Source organism: Pongo pygmaeus, chromosome 5, assembly GCF_028885625.2.
Source record: "Pongo pygmaeus isolate AG05252 chromosome 5, NHGRI_mPonPyg2-v2.0_pri, whole genome shotgun sequence".
Classification (NCBI taxonomy): Eukaryota; Metazoa; Chordata; class Mammalia; order Primates; family Hominidae; genus Pongo; species Pongo pygmaeus.
In genome coordinates, this window is record NC_072378.2 from 13,122,635 (window position 1) to 13,142,214 (window position 19,580).

At 44.9% G+C, this 19,580-nt stretch overlaps 1 protein-coding gene across 6 annotated transcripts in view; it reads left to right on the forward strand.

The window, feature by feature from the left end:
- The window catches only part of PHACTR1 (phosphatase and actin regulator 1), a 574,022-nt gene that overhangs the window by 478,095 nt on the left and 76,347 nt on the right, over nucleotides 1-19,580 (forward strand). For all 6 annotated transcript variants that reach the window (XM_054490800.2, XM_054490801.2, XM_054490802.2 and 3 more), the window contains one exon: nucleotides 16,384-16,705. In XM_054490800.2, coding sequence (XP_054346775.1) covers nucleotides 16,384-16,705 — 322 coding nt within the window. The remainder of the gene's footprint in view (nucleotides 1-16,383; nucleotides 16,706-19,580) is intronic.

Genomic DNA, 19,580 nt, shown 5'->3' on the forward strand with positions numbered 1-19,580 from the left:
CTGAGTAGCTGGAACTACAAGCACATGCCACCACGCCTGGCTAATTTTTGTATATTTTGTAGAGAAGGAATTTCACCAAGTTGCCCAGGCTGGTCTGAAACTCCTGGGCTCAAGTGATCTGCCCACCTCTGCCTCCCAAAGTGCTGGGATTACAGGAATGAGCCACCTTGCCCGGCCTATTCCCAAATCTTAAAAAAAATCAGCTTTCTTTGTGTTTTAGCATTGTATGTTTTAATCTGCTTAAGAAGGTAGAAAATCGGCCCCTTTGTTTTATAAGTTGTGTTATTCTGCTTGGGCTGCCACAACAAAAGAATGTAGATTGGGTAGTTTACACAACAGAAATATATTTCTCTTAGTTCTGGAGGCTGCAAAGTCCAAGATCAAGGTCCATAGGGTTCGGTTTCTAGTGACATCTCTTTTGCTGGCTTGTAGACTGCTGCCTTCTCTCTATGTTCTCACATAACAGGGAGAGAGAAAGAGATCTCTGATATCTCTTCTGCTTTTTTTTTTTAAAAAAAAAAAAAAAACAGTTTCTGCTCTGTTGCCCAGGCTGGAGTGCAGTGGCATGATCCTGCAACCTCCACCTCCTGGGTTCAAGCGATTCTCCTGCCTCAGCCTCCTGAGTAGCTAGAATTACAGGCTTGTGCCACCATGCTCAGCTAAGTTTTGTATTTTTTTTTTTTAGTAGAGGTGGGGTTTCACCATGTTGGCCAGGCTGGTCTTGAACTCCTGGCCTGAAGTGATCTGCCCGCCTCGGCCTCCCAAAATGCTGGGATTACAGGCGTGAGCCACTGAGCCCCGCCTGATGTCTCTTCTTATAAGGACATTAATCTTATATTAGGGTTCCATCGTCATGACCTCATCTGACCTTGATTACTTCCTTACTCCAAATACAGTCACATTGGGGGTGAGGGTTTCAACAGATGAATTTGGGGGGGGGGGGACACAATTCAGTTCACAGCGTGACTCAAGGACAAAAATTATCTAGTTCTTCAAAAATCAGTCATATACTCAAGGCAGTTGGTTATAAAGAGGAGGATCTGAGTTCAGTTGGGTCGGGTTTCAAAGAACAGACCCAAAGGAGACAGCTTGTGTAAGAGTCAGGAGGAGGGGCAAACCACATAGGAAGCATCTGACCACACTTACAGATTACTGACACTTCAGCAAAGAAAGGAAACTGAGGCTTATCCTTAAAGACAAGTCCCACTGATAATACACACCTACCCAGGACTTATTTGCACAGTGGTTAGAATTCAAAATACAAGGAAACTTAATATAGTCTCAGAGCTTAGTTGACTGCTCGTTTCAATGTTACCAAAGTATTTGCTACTACAACTTTGCTTGATGAATGGTGTCCATGCCCTGTGTTATTCTCAGCCCTAGCATGTGTACCTATGTAATGAGAATCCTCTCTCCACGCTTGACCAATATTCCTGGTTATAGCTGTCTCTCTAGTTTTGCAGACTTTTTCACGGTTCTACAGTCACATGCTGCTGCATGATTTCATTATGTGTCTCTGTTTTTCTCCGATGTTCTCTCTCTCCCATTGATCCCCACATTCCCCACCCTCCATGTCCTCCTCTCCAACCCTCCAGAACCACCTGGCTACTTCTGCCTCTGTCCCTGCCTTCCCTCCCAGTAATCCCAGTGCAATGAAACCAAAGATTAGACCACTGTGAACTTGGACTTTATCTATGCCTTTAAATGGAAAAAATGAATGTTTGCATAGAAGTCTCAGAGGTTTAAGATTTACACTCCCTTGGTAACCGATACTTTGAAGGTGTTCTGTGTTCTTTATGAAATGGTCAGTCAAGTGCAGCCATAAGGTTTATTATACTCACGGGCCCTAGAGACGGGAGGCACGGCTCACCACACAGGGCACGTGGGGAAGCCTCAGGGTGGTCAGGAGGCAGAAAGCAAGGAGAGGGGAAAGCCGAGGCTAGAGAGTTTATTGGGGTTTCTGCAGAAAGGCAAAGCAGGGCAGACAGAGCACTTTAGGACTGGCTAGTTTGCATGGTGTCAGCAGGCTCTAAGCTCTACAAATGTTCTATAGTTGCCTGGTACCTGGCCATGGGATGATTAAGGCAGAGGAATAATGCATCCTGGGGTGGACAGGCCTGATAGAGGAAGTCTGGCTCTGGACTGGTTTGTTTCCATATCAAAGGGCTGCTCCTGGCTTGGCCCTTGCTAACTCTGAGAATTGGCCAGCCCCAGGAGGGACAGTCTCCCCAGTCAGAAAGGTTTTTAAGATGTCAAAACTCAAACAAAAAATAAGAAATGGAAACAACACAGAACGAATGGGGGAGTTAGCTGAATTTACTTTTTATACTCACTTTTCTACCCATTTCTCCATGTTTTTCCACTCTTGTTTCTATTCTCAAAATGCAGAAGTTTTTTTCTGTAGTGCATACAAGGACTATCTGTTGATTAAAACAGTTTTTAAATGATGCTTTCTGCTCTGATTTATATAACCAGGGCAAAGATCGTAGCAAAATACCTGTCTTTTTTGTAGCACTGTTAGGTTGGAGATTTAATTCACTCAGCACTTATGTTTTCAATGCCTGCTATGTGCAAGGTGTTCTGCCAGCCCTCATACAATGTACAAAAATGGTTAAGGCCATCAGCGGGAGGAGCTGCAGGCTGTGATAAGCTACAGAAAATGTTTAATAGGAGGAGATGTAAACATGCCTCTAAATAAATTCAAGTATAACAAGTCAAATCCTTTTGGAGGAATCAAGAAAAAGCATTATTGAGGAGGATTTATTTAAGACAAGCCTTAAAGATGAGTAGGATTTTGACAGGTAGGATTCGAGGAGGAGGTTGTTCTTAAACAAGACGCAAAGGACACACAGGCACATGGGTACAAGGCTTATTATGTTCAAGAAATAGCAAATAGTCCAGTCAGCAGGGATGTAGGATTCTTGTGGTGTGGTAAGGAAAATTGGGGCTGAAAGTGGATTGTGGTGAAACTGTGGAGTGCTGTGAATGTCACGAGGAAGGATTTAACTTTGTAGGAGGAAGTTAGCATCTTTTGTGCACTTTTTAGCAGCAATTGCTTGATTTCAGCTAAGCATGTCTCCTCAATTGTTCTTGTGAATAAGATGGACAGTAATGCTGTTCGATGGATTTATAACTGGATGTATAAATAAACTGGGGCATGTCCAACATCAACATGAAATTGCAAAAGGCACCAAGCTTCCTTCCTTTTGGATATTTTCTAAACATCCCAGGGGTAAGTTTCATGAGGGCAGGGATTTAATCTGATGTGTTCCCTGCTGAGTCCTTAGCTAATGCTGAACAGGAGGCTTTGTGAGGGAGAGAAGCCCTGTTGCTGAAGGAGGAGTTTGATGATCTTTTGCCTGTATCTTCATAACAGGATACTTACATTTTAGGGAAGTTAGCAAAATGTTCTCCAGTTCTAAGTTCTGCCATAAATGAACCCTGATTCCCCTGTATTCTGTAGTGTTTGAAGGAAACATGATAACCTAGATGTAAAAGCAACCCCTTTAAAGAGTAGCAGTTAGAACATGACAGTCACCCATATTGATCAAACTCATGGTCCAGCCGTAGGTCTCAGGCCGTGCACTAAGAATTTTGGAAGGAAACAGGCATACTTTTACACACACCAACTACAGACAGTTAGACCAGCCATTAACATCATTGTAAATGCAAAAAATACGAGTGTGACCTCCAACAGTGAATAAATATCATCGTGCATCCAAGGTAAGAGATGAGCTGCAGCTGTCCTTGTTTTTTCTTTGAAGTATTTATGGATCTAGCTTTAACTTACACTGTCACCATGAATATTCTACCTCTTAATAGCTCTGTGTGTATATATATATATATAGTTTTGGGGAGTGTATGTTGAGATGCGGTCTCACTATGTTGTCCAGCTTGGGGTGCAGTGGCACGATCATAGCTCACTGCATCCTCAAATTCCTGGGCTCAAATGATCATCCCACCTCAGCCTCCCAAGTAGCTGGGACTATAGGCATGCACCACGACTGCCAGCTAATTTTTAAAAACTTTTTTTAGAGACAAGGTCTCTCCATGTTGCCCAGGCTGATCTCCAACTCCTGGGCTCAAGCAATCCTCCTGCCTCAGCATCCCAAGTAACTGGGACTACAGGCGAGATCTGCCATATCCAGCTCAGTATTTTCTTTTATATGATCTCAATTTACTTTCAAACTTCATACGTATATCTCCTGTTTTGCGTGTTTTGAGAGCAGATGAATGTGTTGATGCTCACCCTGATGACGTGGTGACTTTGATTCCCTATTCGCTTGGATGAATGAATGCTCCTTTCATCTGTCCATCTCTGCATTTCTCACCCTCCTTTATGCTTGTCCTGCAGAAGGCCCAGGTTCAACAGCACAGTGATCAATTGAAGGGCATTCTTCTCTTCCGTTTTCCCTAGGAGCAGCAGCACTAGTTCGTGGCTGCAGACGTAAACAATATGATGTGTTTTTATGTAGGTGATTTATAATTTCTCACAAAATACTTACCGATCCTCTCAACAGGTGTTTGTTCCATGATTGGAAGGACATCTACCATTTTAACTATCTGAGAACAGTTCCCTGGGCTGGGTGCGGTGTCTCACGCCTGTAATCCCAGCACTTTGGGAGGCCCAGGTGGGCAGATCACGAGGTCAAGAGATCGAGACCATCCTGGCCAACGTAGTGAAACCCCGTCTTTACTAAAAATACAAAAATAAGCTGGGCGTGGTGGCGCGTGCCTGTAGTCCCAGCTGCTCAGGAGGCTGAGACAGGAGAATTGCTTGAACCCAGGAGGTGGAGGTTGCAGTGAGCCGAGATCACACCACTGCACTCCAGCCCGGTGACAGAGCAAGACTCCGTCTCAAAAAAAAAAAAAAAAAAAAAAAAAGAAAGAAAGAGAAAAGAGAGCAGTTCTCTAGCAATGAATGAATAACGTGTAATTTTATCGAAGAAAAAAAAACACTAACTGAATTACATGCCCTGCAAGGTGGACGTGCCTAAGTGACTCAGTTAGCTGGAGAGTGACTCTCATCTCCAGTCCTTCCCTACTCATGGCCATCTTCCCAGGGTACATTTAATAATTCATTGTATATTTCAAAATTGCCAAGACAGAAGATTTTAAATGTTTTCACCGCCAAAACATGATAAGTATGTAAGGTGATGGATTTGTTAATTAGCCTGATTTAATCATCCCACATTACAAATATGTATCAAAATGTCATCCCATGAATATCTACAATTATTATTTGTCTAGTAATTTTTTTTTTAATTTAATGTTTCTTTATGGAAAGTGGCTCTGAAACTAAGTCAGCTGAGGGTGCCAGGGTTGTGTATGTTATCATGGCCCTTGAGGTTACGATTCCTGATCTGAGGACGGTCCTCACAGAGGCCAGATGTCTGCTGTGGTTTTCACATGCTGACCTGGCTTGGAAGGGAAAGCCAGGTTTGGGGCATTTCACAAAAATAACATTTTTTCCATTACTCTTGTTTCCCTCAACATCATCCCTCTCACCACAAGGGGTCAGTCAGCACATTTTGCCTTTGACCAAGGCAAAACTCCAGGCGAGTGATCATCCCTAGGCGGGCCTGGTGTTCTGAAGGAACTGATGGAGCTTCTGTTGACCTCTTTCTTGCGGCCAAGGGGAATCTGATTTAGTAGATTAGTGATGCTGGACTCTCATTTCTGTTCCAAATATACTGCCAATAGGCCATTTATTATAGTCCACCATCTTCAGATGGAGTGCCTATATCTAAGGTTAAGTAATTAAAGGAGATAAGTAATTCCAACTCACTGCAACCAGTTGGCAAATGACTGAGAAAATTTTGCAACACCTTTATTCATTGGGCACTAAGTGCTGTGCTCATTGACAAGTAACTGCCGATACAGCAGCAGTTACAAATGGGCCTCTATAGCAGGTGCTGATTAAAAAGTTCATTTGTGGCCTGGCGCGGTGGCTCATGCCTGTAATCCCAGCACTTCGGGAGGCCGAGATGAATGGATCACTTGAGATTGGGAGTTTGAGACCAGCCTGGCCAACATGGTGAAACCCCCATCTCTACTGAAACTACAAAAATCAGCTGGGCGTGGTGGCGAGCACCTGTAATCCCAGCTACTCAGGAGGCTGAAGCATGAAAATTGCTTGAACCCAGAAGGCGGACATTGCAGTGAGCCCAGATCGCGCCACTGTACTCCAGCCTGGGTGACAAAGAGAGACACCGTCTCAAAAAAAAAAAAAAAAAAAGTTCATTTGTGGCGGTAAGAAGAGAGGCTAGAGGTGTATTTATTTAGCCCACACTTATTCCATGTGTAGGCTACAGCCATACGGCACGAGGACCAACTTTAGAAGTCATCTTTGCTTTTTCTTTCCTTGTCTGAAGTCATAAGCCAGGGCTGTGTCGTGTTTGGAAATACAGCCCTCTTGGGTTTTATGGCTCTGTGACATTCACGGTTTGGGTTTATTTTCCTTGTTCTCTGGAACTGGTCATTTTGGCTTCTTCTACTCCATCAACAGAGACAGTTTTATGAATACACTGCATCTCAATCAGTCTGGCTGCAGAAATAAGTCAGCAAGCAGAGAGCTCTGTGTGTGTCCCAGCAGGAGCAGCCAGCATCATCATTAGAAAGGCAAGAGGTAGCGTGTATCCTCCAACAATTAATAAATATCATGCATCAGATAGATGCAAAACCATTTATTCAGTGAGGTGCTGTCAACGGAAAGGAGGCATTTTTATCCCAGGAATCAAGGGAAAGGAGGCATTTTTATTCCAGGAATCAAGGGAAAGGAGGCATTTTTATTCCAGGATATTTAGAGGTAAAGAGACGAAATCCCAGGAAGGTTAGATGTCTTCCTCAGGCAGTTAAAAGCAAAGCACGCAGGTTTTCAGACTCCTAGGTCATCCACTGGTTTTCTTTCTTTTTCTTTCTTTTTTTTTTTTTTTTTTTTGAGACAGAGTCTTACTCTGTTGCCCAGGGTGGAGTGCAGTGGTACAATCTTGGCCCACTGCAACCTCCAGTTCCCAGGTTCAGGCAATTCTCCTGCCTCAGCCTCCCGAGTAGCTGGGACTACATGCACGCACCACTGCGCCCAGCTAATTTTTGTACTTTTTTAGAGACAAGGTTTCACCATGTTGGTCAGGCTGGTCTTGAACTCCTAACCTCGTGATCCGCCCGCCTTGGCCTCCCAAAGTACTGGGATTACAGGCTTGACCCACTGCACCCGACCCCATCCACTAGTTTTCAATACTGATGTAGTGCGGTGTGCCTCAGAACAATACACTGAAACCTATAAACCTCTCCTGGAGCGTTTTGTGGTGGTGTTTTGTTGCAAGCATGGAGAACTGCCATGGAAGTCTTTTGCAAGCCTCTCTGCTCTATTACTTGATTCACTTTCCAATCACCTCTGCTCTTTTCCACTGCTTACTTATGATAGTACCACCACATATTAAACACTCTCTGTTGTTTTTTTGGCTTCTACCTTCCCACCCAAGGCTGGAAAGCATCAGGATAGGTGGATTTTCAGAAGTGTGGTGAAAGCCCTATTAGCAACACTGCAGCTATATAAGGTACTTTGCAATTTACAAAGCATGTTCACGTGATCCTGTCTGACCCTCCAAACAACCTATGGCAGAGGCGGGGAATGTATTATGATGTTTGTCTGAGAATCAAGACTGCATTTGTTGATCTCCTGTGATGTATCAAGGACTGTACTAGGGGTATTTTATACTCAGGCCTTCTGCTAACCTATATGGAGACTTTGTAAAATTAGAAAAAGTGCCCTGTAGAGGATGCCCCTTCCTCTAGAGTGAATCAGCCCCACACCAGGGCAGGCCTCAGGTTAGATTTCAACCCTAAGTTCCCCTCAGCACCTTGCATGGAGCTGTGTAGTTATTAATCTATTTACTTCTCATTACAGATCTATACTCTGGGCAATACTCCCTTTCTATAGATGAGAAAACTGAGGCTCAGGAAAGCTAAATGTCTTAGGAAGAGTAGCAAAGTTTCTTGGTCTTGGAGCTGTACTTCAACCCCATCTCTTCTGAGTTCCTTTTTTTTTTTCTTTTTTTTATTATACTTTAAGTTCTAGGGTACATGTGCACAATGTGCAGGTTTGTTACATATGTATACATGTGCCATGTTGGTGTGCTGCACCCATTAACTCGTCATTTACATTAGGTATGTCTCCTAATGCTATCCCTCAAGGATCTAGAATCATTCTTCTGAGTTCTAAGCCAGTGGTGGTATCACCAGGACATTCTGCCCTCGGCCCACAGCAGAAGCCTCTGCACCTCCTTCCCAGCCCTCCCAGAGCAGTGCTGGGATAATCTCCTCCTCCAGAAGGCTCTGGGCATTTGTCATTTTGCCTATGGAGGGAGTAGCCTCTTAGGAAAGGAATGCCTCTTTCAGGGGTGCTTCTCAGACTTGATAGATCAGCGTCCCCTGGAGATCTTGCCAGAGGGCCTGGGCTGGGCCCTGAGCATCTGCCTTTCTGATACAGTCCCAGGCCATGTGGCTCCTGCTAGTCCATTGACCACACTTTGACTAGCAGACCCTTAGTATAGCAGAAACCAGTCACTGAGTTCCACCTTTTCCCGTTGCTCTGAAGACACGATGAAAAGGTAAACAAATGTTTATTGGGCATCTACTATGCTCTAGGCTCAGTTCATTCTAGCAGGTAAAATGGGAGGAAATAGCCACGCTCACTGAAATTTAATAATTACTACATCACACATAGCCCTTGCAAGGAAAAATCAGCAACAAGTTAAGAAAAATGAAAGGGATTGAATTGACTCAATAGGCAATGCTGTGACACAGGGAAGCACGAAGCCTTGGGGGTCCCATGGGCAGGCGCCTTAGCCAGCCTCGGGAGGATGGGCTTCCTGAAGGAGGCAATTAATAATGAGGATGGTGATAGCATCAAGAATTATGGTTACTCTCTGTGGAATAACTGTCTGGAGTGTCTGGAGTGTCAGACGCTATGCCACACAGTTTATGTACTTTATTTAATTTTACAATTGTCCTGTAACACAGGGGTGTCCAACTTTTTGGCTTCCCTGGCCCACATTGGAAGAAGAAGAATTGTCTTGGGCTACACATAAAATACACAAACACTAACGATACCTGATGAGCAAAAAAGAAAAAAAAAAAAAAAAGAAAGAAAAGAAAAAAAAAAGATCCGTGCATAAATCTCGTCATGTTTTAAGAAAGTTTGCGATTTTGTGTCGGGCCACATTCAAAGCCGTCCTGGATGGCATGCAGGCCGCCGGTTGGACAGGCTTGCCATAACACATGATTTCACAGACTGGAAAACTGAACATCAAAGAGATTAAGCAATTTGCTGACGCCAACAGAACTGAATCAGTGCATGATTTTATAGTTTATCTTATACTTTTTAGACCAACAAATGTTGGTAATGATTTTGTGCCTCTTTGCCCAATAAGAACTTGCAGCAGCAGGTGTCATTTCCATCCAGGTAGATCGGAGTGATCTGGGAGTTTGTTTACAAAGTCCTGGGCACCACTGTGGACTTATTGAATCTGAACTCTGAAGGTGAGGCCCGGGAATCTGCCTCTCCCAAGCTTCCCTAATGAGGCTGATGGAAACACTACTTTAAGAAGTTGGCTGCTGGGAGCAGTGGCTCACACCTGTAATCCCAGCACTTTGGGAGGCCGAGGCAGGTGGATCACAAGGTCAGGAGTTCGAGACCAGCCTGGCCAGCATGGTGAAACCCCATCTCTACTAAAAATACAAAAAATTAGCTGGGCATGGTGGCGTGCGCCTATAATCCCAGCTACTCGGGAGGCTGAAGCAGAATTGCTTGAACCCGGGAGGCGGAGGTTGCAGTGAGCCAAGATCACACCACTGCACTCCAGCCTGGGCGACAAAGTGAGACTCCATCTCAAAAAAAAAAAAACTGGCATCTTGAAAAGTGGATGCCATGCAGTAGAATCCTGATTTACCCAATTCCCTTTGTCATCCTGGCTATACAAATGTAATTGCCTCACTAAACAGAAATGGGTGCTAGATATATATTTCTTGGTTTGTTTAGTAAATTTACAGAGTGCACATAGGGTAAATAAAAAATCAGCAAGAAGGCAGAAGAACCTAAATGCTTTGAATCAACTATGTAGGAAAAGCTAATCGTTTGATGAAGTACTTATTGCTTGACACAAAGTTTTGAAGAAAGGCTCTTTACGCAAACTTGTCTAAAACATCCTTAAAAGTTTAGACAAGATATAGACAGAAATAGAATAAAAGATTTTATTTCTATAGATAGAAATAAAATAGAAAAATTCACCTACAAGGATATAAGACATCTTATCATTTACAAAAGGCTCAATGACAAATGATTTTTATAAAACTCAATTGGAAGTGCCATTAGACAAATTGGTTTAAGAAGTATCCCTTAATTGCACATTCTAAATGTGGACAGGATAATCATTAGGTGAATAGATTTTAGGCAAATTAGCTTTTGGTAAATTGGTTTAGGGAAAATTGGTCTTTTACTTTTTACATGTTGGGGGCATAGAAATAGAATCTGGAAATTATCCCAATGACCCCCCCCCAGGATGGACATTGGTCCAGATGCTGGATGGAAATGATGCATCCTGGCCTCAAGTGCTGCAGTATCCCTGCCTCAGGCAGCACCATACACCAAGCGATCTAGCACCCCAAGCCAGTGATTCTCAGCTCCCTGCATATGCTGAGCATTTGGGAAGAATTTTTTTTTTTTTTTTTTTTTTTTTTTTTTGAGATGGAGTCTTACTCTGTCACCCAGAATGGAGTGTAGTGGCACAATCTTGGCTCACTGCAACCTCCACCTCCCGGGTTCAAGTGATTTTCCTGCCTCAGCCTCCTGAGTAGCTGGGATTGCAGGCACGCACCACCACGCCCAGCTAATTTTTATATTTTTAGTAGAGACGGGGTCAAAGTGCTGGGATTACAGGCATGTGACACTGCACCCGGCCAGGAAGCATCTTAAATCCAAATGTCTGGCCCAAAGATTCTGTTTCAGCAGGTCCAAAGTAAAGCCCAGAAACATGAAATTGCATCAGGCAACTCTTGCAGGTGTTCCAAGGACTCTGCTCTAAGAAATAGTGCCCTTTTGTTCAGAGAAAAGGACAAAAGTAAGAGGCCAAGAATTACTTTTGACTGTGGCTTTTTAGAAATGCAATGCTGGGCCAGGTGGCCATCACTGGGTGGCCACCCATTTTGGGAGGCCGAGGTGGGTGGATCACCTGAGGTCAGGAGTTTGAGACCAGCCTGGCCAACATGGTGAAACCCCATCTCTACTAAAAATACAAAAAAAAAGAAATTAGCCAGGCATCATGGTGGGCACCTGTAGTCCCAGCTACTCGGAGGCTGAGGCAGAAAATCACTTGAACAACCCGGGAGGGGGAGGTTGCAGTGAGCCAAGGTCGCACCATTGCACTCTTGCCTGGGCAACAAGAGTGAAACTCTGTCTCAAAAAAAAAAAAAGAAAAAAATTTAAAAAAGAAAGAAATATAATGCTGGACCCCAGCCTAGAATCCCTGAGAAGAGGAATGAGCATCAATGTGATTCTGATGCACCCCCAGTCCTGGGCCTGAGGACCACAGGGCAGTGAGCACATTCCATCACTGCCCAGCCTCAGAGTCCTGCTGCAGCACGTATAGGAGGAGCCATCCGGTAACTAGTTGGTAAGACAGGGCTCACCCAAATGGAGCCAGCAGTAACCAGCACAAAACAGAGCCAAATCCACTGGCACTGCTGCCTGGCTGTAACTCCTACAACCAGGGTTGTAGGAGTTAAAGGAGGAAAGGCTGCCAGAGGAAAGTGGGTCTTCATTTGCTGCTTGAAGGGCGAATGCAATTTTTATTATCAAGGAACAGGAAGGCATTTCAGGAGGTGAGTACAACAAAGGCCCTGAAGAGGAGAGAAGGAGCATGGTTATCAGGAAACCCAGAGGCCAGAGTGGACGAGAGATGTAAGTGGGAGACTCGTAGTAGAGTCCAGACAGAGTCACACTTGGACTTGCAGCATGGACTGAGCATGGAGCCATCATGGACCTCACGCATGCCCAGCAGGTGCTGTAGGGAGATAGATATCTGGTACAGAGTGGGGACAGATCAGAGGGCCGGGACCCCATTATCCACACGATAAGAGGAGATGAGTGTCCCAGGCTGGTGTAGTGGTCAAGCAGCCGGAGAATACAGAAGTTTGAGTGGGAAAAGGAAGATTAAAAGCTTAGATGGAAGTTCAGAATGACAGATAATATGCAGCTGGTTCCAAATCGTGCCTCTAGTTATGTTATGGGGAATGACTTGGTGTTAAGATTTGTAAAAATATACAAATAGACATTGCCACTCTAACAAAGACATGAGCTGCCCAGCCTCTCCTCAGTTATCCACAATGTTGGGGAAAGATAGAGACTGCATGGCTAATTCAATGAAAGCAGGTAATTCTACCTGATTTTAGCCCTTTTCTTACTTTTGTTCATTTTTATGAAATCCACTGAGCCAAAAATGATTTTAAATGATTCACTTCTATTCACTGCCCTTCTTTAATTCATAGCTATGTGCATCACAACAACCAGAAAGGAGATGCAGCAGGAAAGAAGGAGGGGGGTTCCCCACGGCCCCAGCATGCCTTTCCTGGAACAATAAGAATAACCGTCTCCACTAACTTGGTCCAGCTGGCCTCTTCTTCCTTGCCTGTTTTCATAGAATTTCTGGGCTCACTTGGCCAGTTTTCTAGTGATGAAACCAAGTAGGTTTTGCTATGGAAGTAGTCACAAGAAGTGGTGGAATGTTACAAGAAGCTATTGATTAACAAGATGGGCAGAACTCAATATAATCACTGCCCCTTCCTAGGCAGAGAATTCCATTTTGCCCTCCTGGTTCTTTCTCCTGACCAAGCAAATGAGCACCTACTTGCCTTAGAGAACCAGAGTCTTCAAATGAAAATACGGGTTAAGGGTCCTGGAGCAAAATGCTTGACACCTCAGGACATATTGCATTTGCTAGGTTTGCACTGAAGCTTTTTGTTTGTTTGTTTTTTATTTTTTGTTTTTTGTTTTTGAGACAGAGTTTCAGTCGCTCAGGCTAGAGTGCAATGGTGCAATCTCAGCTCACTGCAAAGTCCACCTCTCGAGTTTAAGTGATTCTCCTGCCTCAGCCTCCCAAGTAGCTGGGATTACAGGCTCCTGCCACTACACCCGGCTAATTTTGTATTTTTAGTAGAGACAGGTTTCACCATGTTGGTCAGGCTGGTCTCGAACTCCTGACCTCAAGTAATCCACCTGCCTCGGCCTCCCACAGTGCTGGGATTACGGGCGTGGGCCACCGCACCCGCCTGCACTGAAGCTTCTAAGAGCTGGACCCTTCACTAAGAGGAACTGGATAATGCTGTTGAGTTTTTCTGTATCTCAGCACTTTGGGACTAGCTAGCACTGCCTGTTAAGTTCCTGAATGTGGTGACCTTGTACCATGTGCATGAGGGGTCACAATGAACAGGACAAGCCCTCGGGAACGAACATGCGGAAGCCTGTGGTTAGGACTGGTTTGCATTCTGGTGTTGGGGAGCAATCTTATCAGGCCCCCTGAAATGATTAGAATTTTCTGTGTCTTAGCAGTAGGATCAGAAGTTTAGTGTCCATATGCCACAACTGCATGATCCTAAATTGTAATCCATTTCAGGCTCACATCTCCCTCCTAGAGTATCTATTTCTGGGGAAGGTGTGAATTCATCCCACAGCAGATCATCATAACTTTGGCTCATCCTGTAAACACGATTTGCATCTCTTGTGATGTGAGCTGGGCACTGAACAAGATGCTGAGGTTTGAGGTACGATAATAAATTACACACTGTCACTCTTCTCCGGGAGAGGAGACAGTTATGTAAACAGGAAGCGCAGCATAGTGTCTTCAGAGACCCTGTTTCGTCATCTGTAAACATGAGATAATAATGGTATCTACCTCAGACTTGTTGTAAGGATTAAACTGGTTAGAATACAAAGAGCCCTTAGAACAGTATCTGGCACATAGTAAGCATGATAGAAGTCTTGATTATCACAACTGTCGTCATTCCTGCTATCATCATTAACACGGACATAATATGCATCCACGTTCCCACTCTCTTTCCACAGAGTAGGAAGAGGGATGTAATGATCAAGGAAGGCTTTTCAGGGGTGATTGTTTGTGAGTTGGATCTTGAAGGGCGACTAGTAATTGACCAAGAAGACAAAACAGAGGAAAATATTCCAAACTGAGGGAAAGTGACATGCAAAAGCCTAGGGTTATGGAAACATCAGGCAGTTTAGGAAACTCAGCAGTTCAGGAGTGAGGGTGGATGGTCTGGGTAATGGTGAGAAAAGTGGGCTGGAACAAAACAGGAGGTGGGGAAGCCGTGAGTGCCCCTCTTCAGTTCCTTACTGGGATAGGGAGAGGCATCTGTGGAAGGTGAGGATCCTGGAGGAGGCTGGGGAGGATTGCAGCAGCTCTTGGGAGAATGGCCAAGGCCACCTGGTCAACTTTGTTGAGGATGGAGACCCTGAATCCATGGGCCACCAAATAGGTAGAATCCACAGGAGAAAAATGATCTGGGCCATAGGAGAGATTCTGCTCCAGCTTTTCAGGTGCCATAGGTAAGGTTATTTCCAACTAGGGGAACCAGAGCAGACTTCATAGAGGTACAATGTGGACATGAAGAGATGAACCAAGCAGCAGCCAGCCCATGGAAGGCCTTGAATGATGTATCAGGAAGGTTTAGTCCATGGATGGGTTTTAAACTGGGGAGCTATGTAATCAGATTTGTGCTCTAGGAATGTCATTTTGGCAGGACTGTAAGTTAGACTGGAGGAACGCCACGTTCAAGGCAGATAAATCATTAGAGAAGAATCTATGGCCTCCGAGATGGACAGTCAGAACTGCGTGGTGTTCCCCAACAGGGAGTGCCAGTGGGGCAATGAGACTCCCTACTCCTCCCTGCTGTGCTGTTCCAGACCATGCTTCTCCCAGGCAAGCCTGCAACCCATAGGGTTCAACCAGGTTCCCCTCCAGTGCTAGGTGATTTCCAGAAATGTGGGGTACAGCAGCAGACTACATCTCCCCAGAAATGCCCTGGGGTCTAGTCTGACCCTGAGCCCCTCAAATGTGGAGCATCTCTAGGAAGCTCAATGGCATTGTCATGGAACCCAGCAGTTGGTCCTAGGTAGGTTCCAGCAGCCTGGAGTCCCCTGTGGGAGCCTCCTTACTGTTTCAGCAGCCCACACTTGAGTGGGCCCACCAGTCCAGCAGTCACTCTCACTCCTACCCTACTCATGCACCCATGCACCCATGCCAGGATCTGCAAAAACTAATCTTCACAAAGCATCCTCTCAAGGCAGGATGGTCGTCCCTAGGTGACGGAAGAGGGAATTAAGGTTGGCAGCAGTAAAGGCACTTGCAGAGTGACATGCTGTTGGTGGACTTGACCCTAGGGCTGGCTTTAAATCTCATGCCTGTTGGGAAGTTCCAGCTTTGAAAGATCTGTTCACATCATAATGGCAAAATTGTAGACACATATTGTAGACTGGCATATCTTGGTCTGTTTTGTGTTGCTGTAACAATACCTGAGGCCAGGTGATTTATGAAGAAAAGAGGTTCTTTAGCTCACAGTTCTGCAGACTGGGAAGTATGAGAAACAAGGTGCTTCTGGTGAGGGCCTCTGGCTGCTTCCACCTATGGAGGAAAGCGGAAGGGGAGCCGGTGTGTACAGAGAGCACATGGCAAGAGAGGAAGCAAAGGAGAGAAACTGAGGAACCCAGACTCTTCTTAACAACCCACTCTCCCTTGGGAACTAATCTGTTCCTGGGAGAGCTAGAACTTGCTCACACCCACCACTAATCTATTCATGAGGGATCCACACCCGTGATCCACACCAGGTGCCTCCCACTAGGCCCCACCTGTTAAAGGTTCCACCTCCTGACATCCTTACATTGACAATTAAATTTCACCATGAGTTTTTGCAGGGACAAACTGCATCCAAACCATAGTTTGGCATATCCTAGCAAAGGTTTCCTTGACGGTCCATAGGTGTCCATGAGCAGAAGAGCTCACCACATGCCTCCTTCCTCCTGCCTCACTATCTGGGCTGCTCCCAAGTCTCTGTCTGACATACTGTGCATTAGACACCACTAATGTCTGGGTTCCTGAAGGCCCTTATGGCCAGTGCAAGTGCACTTGGAATAGGAAACAAGAGTCAATGGATACTTGCTGAGTAGCACTCATCGCGCTGGTGTCTCCAATTGACACATTTTACCTAAGAGGCTCAACTCATTGGCCACAGTCTCCAGGTGAGCGCATCTGGTGTTCTGGGTTTCTTCTGATGCCCCCAAACTCACATCTGCCTCTTGCCCTCTTTCTGCCACAGATCCTGGCGCCCCTGTGAAATTGCCTTGTCTGCCAGTGAAACTGTCGCCTCCGCTACCTCCAAAGAAAGTCATGATCTGTATGCCCGTGGGAGGACCAGACCTCTCACTGGTGTCCTACACAGCCCAGAAGAGTGGCCAGCAGGGTGTGGCCCAGCACCACCACACTGTCCTGCCCTCCCAGATCCAGCACCAGCTGCAGTACGGCAGCCACGGCCAGCACCTCCCCTCCACCACCGGCTCCCTCCCCATGCACCCCTCGGGCTGCAGAATGATAGATGAGCTCAACAAAACGCTGGCCATGACCATGCAGAGGCTGGAAAGGTAAAGGTGGGCACCAGGAGGGAAGACGGGAGGAGAGGGGTTGGCTGGGGAGGTGGGCTTAGGGATTTGGACCATGACTTAGGAATGTGAACAAGGGGTCATCCCCACTTGGGGGGAAAATGTTGGAAAGTAAAATGAGACAAAAAACTGAAGGTCAAAGCATGGAAGAAAAAAAATGTTGCCAATTGAAAAGCTCTGGAATAATCACATTTATCGGAAAGAAAAACTAACGTTCATATATATATGTATATGCTTCTATATACACACAGTCCTCAGTGTCATCAGTAGGTTCGTGAAAATTGCAACTTCAGTAAAATAAAATCTAACAAAACCAACTTAACCATAGACTAATTGATATAAACAAGACTTAAGTTCCTATAGCATATTTCTGGTCACAAAAATATCACCAAACTTCTAAATAAAGACCACAACACTTCTAATATTAAACATTGAAATAACTGTGAGCTGTACATACGTTTAAGAAAGATTAATAAAAACAAAGAAGATAATTACCCAATTATTCCAGTTCAGGGTGGTGGCTAGCCAGAGCATGTCATAGCAGCCCAAGGCACAAGGCAAGATCTGGCCCTGGTCAGACATCATCCCCTCACAGGGCACACTCACACCCACACCCACACTCACTCAGACCTAGGACAGTGTAGACATGCCATTTCACCTGACACGTACATCTTAGGGATGTGAGAGGAAACCTGAGTACATGGAGAAAACCCATGTAGTCGTGGGGAGAACGTGCAGACTCCATACAGACGATGGCCCCAGCTGGGAATCAGTTTTTTTTTTTCTCATCAATGTTATGGCAAAATGACATTGAATGAAATGACCTTATTCAAGGACCTGCTGTATATCCATCTTTGCATACGTGTGGGTGTACACACATACACATGTACACACACACGCATGCACACACACACACATGCACATGCATGCACATATTGTGTCTCTATAAGCGTTAATGTTTTGTGGAAAAATGTATACATAGTCATTAATAGCATTTATTCCTGGGGTGGTGAAATGGGGAGAAAATACTTTTATATTTCATATCTTTCTATAGTACTTTCTAATTCTGTGTATATTACTTTTATGATACTCAAAAGAATTAAAATGTAAAATAAGAAAAGATGAGGGCTGGCAGGTGTTGGAGGGAAACAAGAGGGTGGGGGAAGGTGGGAAGATATACCCTGTTCTTGCTGATGGAGGAAGCAGAGTCCCAGGCTCTGATTATATGCGCATGTGCCGCTAATATTTGGCCACTACCAAGGCAGTTCCCTCTTTCACCAGAATATGCCTCCAGTTGCTCTTCAGGGAGAGCTGCAAAGATGACCCCACAGGCAGGCCTGCAGCCACGAACCTAACTCCTCACCACCTAGGAGGATCTCTCAAACTGGTTCTCAATTACTCTTGTGTGTGCACGCATGATCGTGTGTGTGTGTGTGTGTATTCAAACACCGCCACCTACCTCACATCCAAGAAGGCACTGGGATTTCCCACTGGGGCTCTGAGGCACATTGCTTGACTGAGTGCCCTGGTGTGACAAGGAGAAAGTGTGTCTATGAGGTGCAAAGGGTGTGTCTGACTGGGAGCTGAATGCTTGTCCCATAGTAGTGGCTGTTGGTCATTGGGTCCTATGGATGGAAAATGGCAGTCTGGAGGTCCCAGTGAATCACTAGAGAGCCAAAAGCGAGATGCACAGGCGGGAGCTTCGGGTTGTGTTTTCCTGACTCTCGGTGGCTTTCTCTGCTCCTGCCTGTCAGCTGAGTATTCTGCATTTGGGAAAGGAGTGATTCACTGGGAGGTTGCTATGTCTAGGAATTCTGACTTGATTTCTTGGTGTTAACACCTGCCCTTGCTGCAAAAGGAAAAAAACAAAACTTAATTTGGCCCATTGCTATCATTGGTAACTATACTTGTTATTAATTAGAACAATAATAATTTAAAATGTGGGTGGCACCTTTTAATCTATTACACATACACATTGTCGTCGCTGTCATTGTCATCTTATTGAATCCTCACATCACCTACAGAAACTGAGTAGATGGAGAAACTAAGGGAGGTTCACTAAGTTCCCCAAAGCCACCTTCTCAAAGGGTGGCCCACAAATTGCTTATCTCATGTCTGCAACCACGTAAGTGCAGACATTGAGAACAAGCTTTTAGATACTCTTACAGCAATGTGACAGAATAATTTCATGTCTGTTGAATCTTGTCATTAAAAAGGGCTTCATTATTTTTACATTTGTATTATATTTTACAAAAGCATCAGTTTGTGATGGATTGAAAATGGAAAGAACTAAACACTAAGAACTGTTTCTTCCCTGTAGACGTTTGGAAAACACTGCCCTAGGGAGTAAGTTGAGAGGCCAAGCCTCCAGCCTGGATCTTCCCTCTCCAAGTCCAGAGCTCTTTGTGCTAACACACAGCTGCTTCCTAAGGACAAGTAGCAGCCAAAGTCATTGCCGCTCCCTGCCCAACCCCGTGTCCACATGCACCCACTAAGTTTTCATATCTCTCATGAGCTTCAATCTTCAGAAAAGATACTTGGATAGCATATTAAATAGGATATTGCTAAATATGCTTCCACTTAAAAGAAAACACCATAATAAAAGGTTCAATTAAAGATGCTAACTGACAACTTTTATAATATCTGTGGGTATATTTGTGGGATATTTCAGTTTAATTTAGACCAATGGGTAGATCTAGTGGGATATGGGAATTTTTGTGGGGGGGCAGAGTATGCAGCATGATCTCGGCAGCAGAGCCAAGGCAGTCTCTGTGCTTTGTCCCAACTCAGATTCTTTTCCTCCTTCTTTCTCCCTCACTTCCCACTCGAGGTCAAAGCATAGGGTTGTCCTAACAGA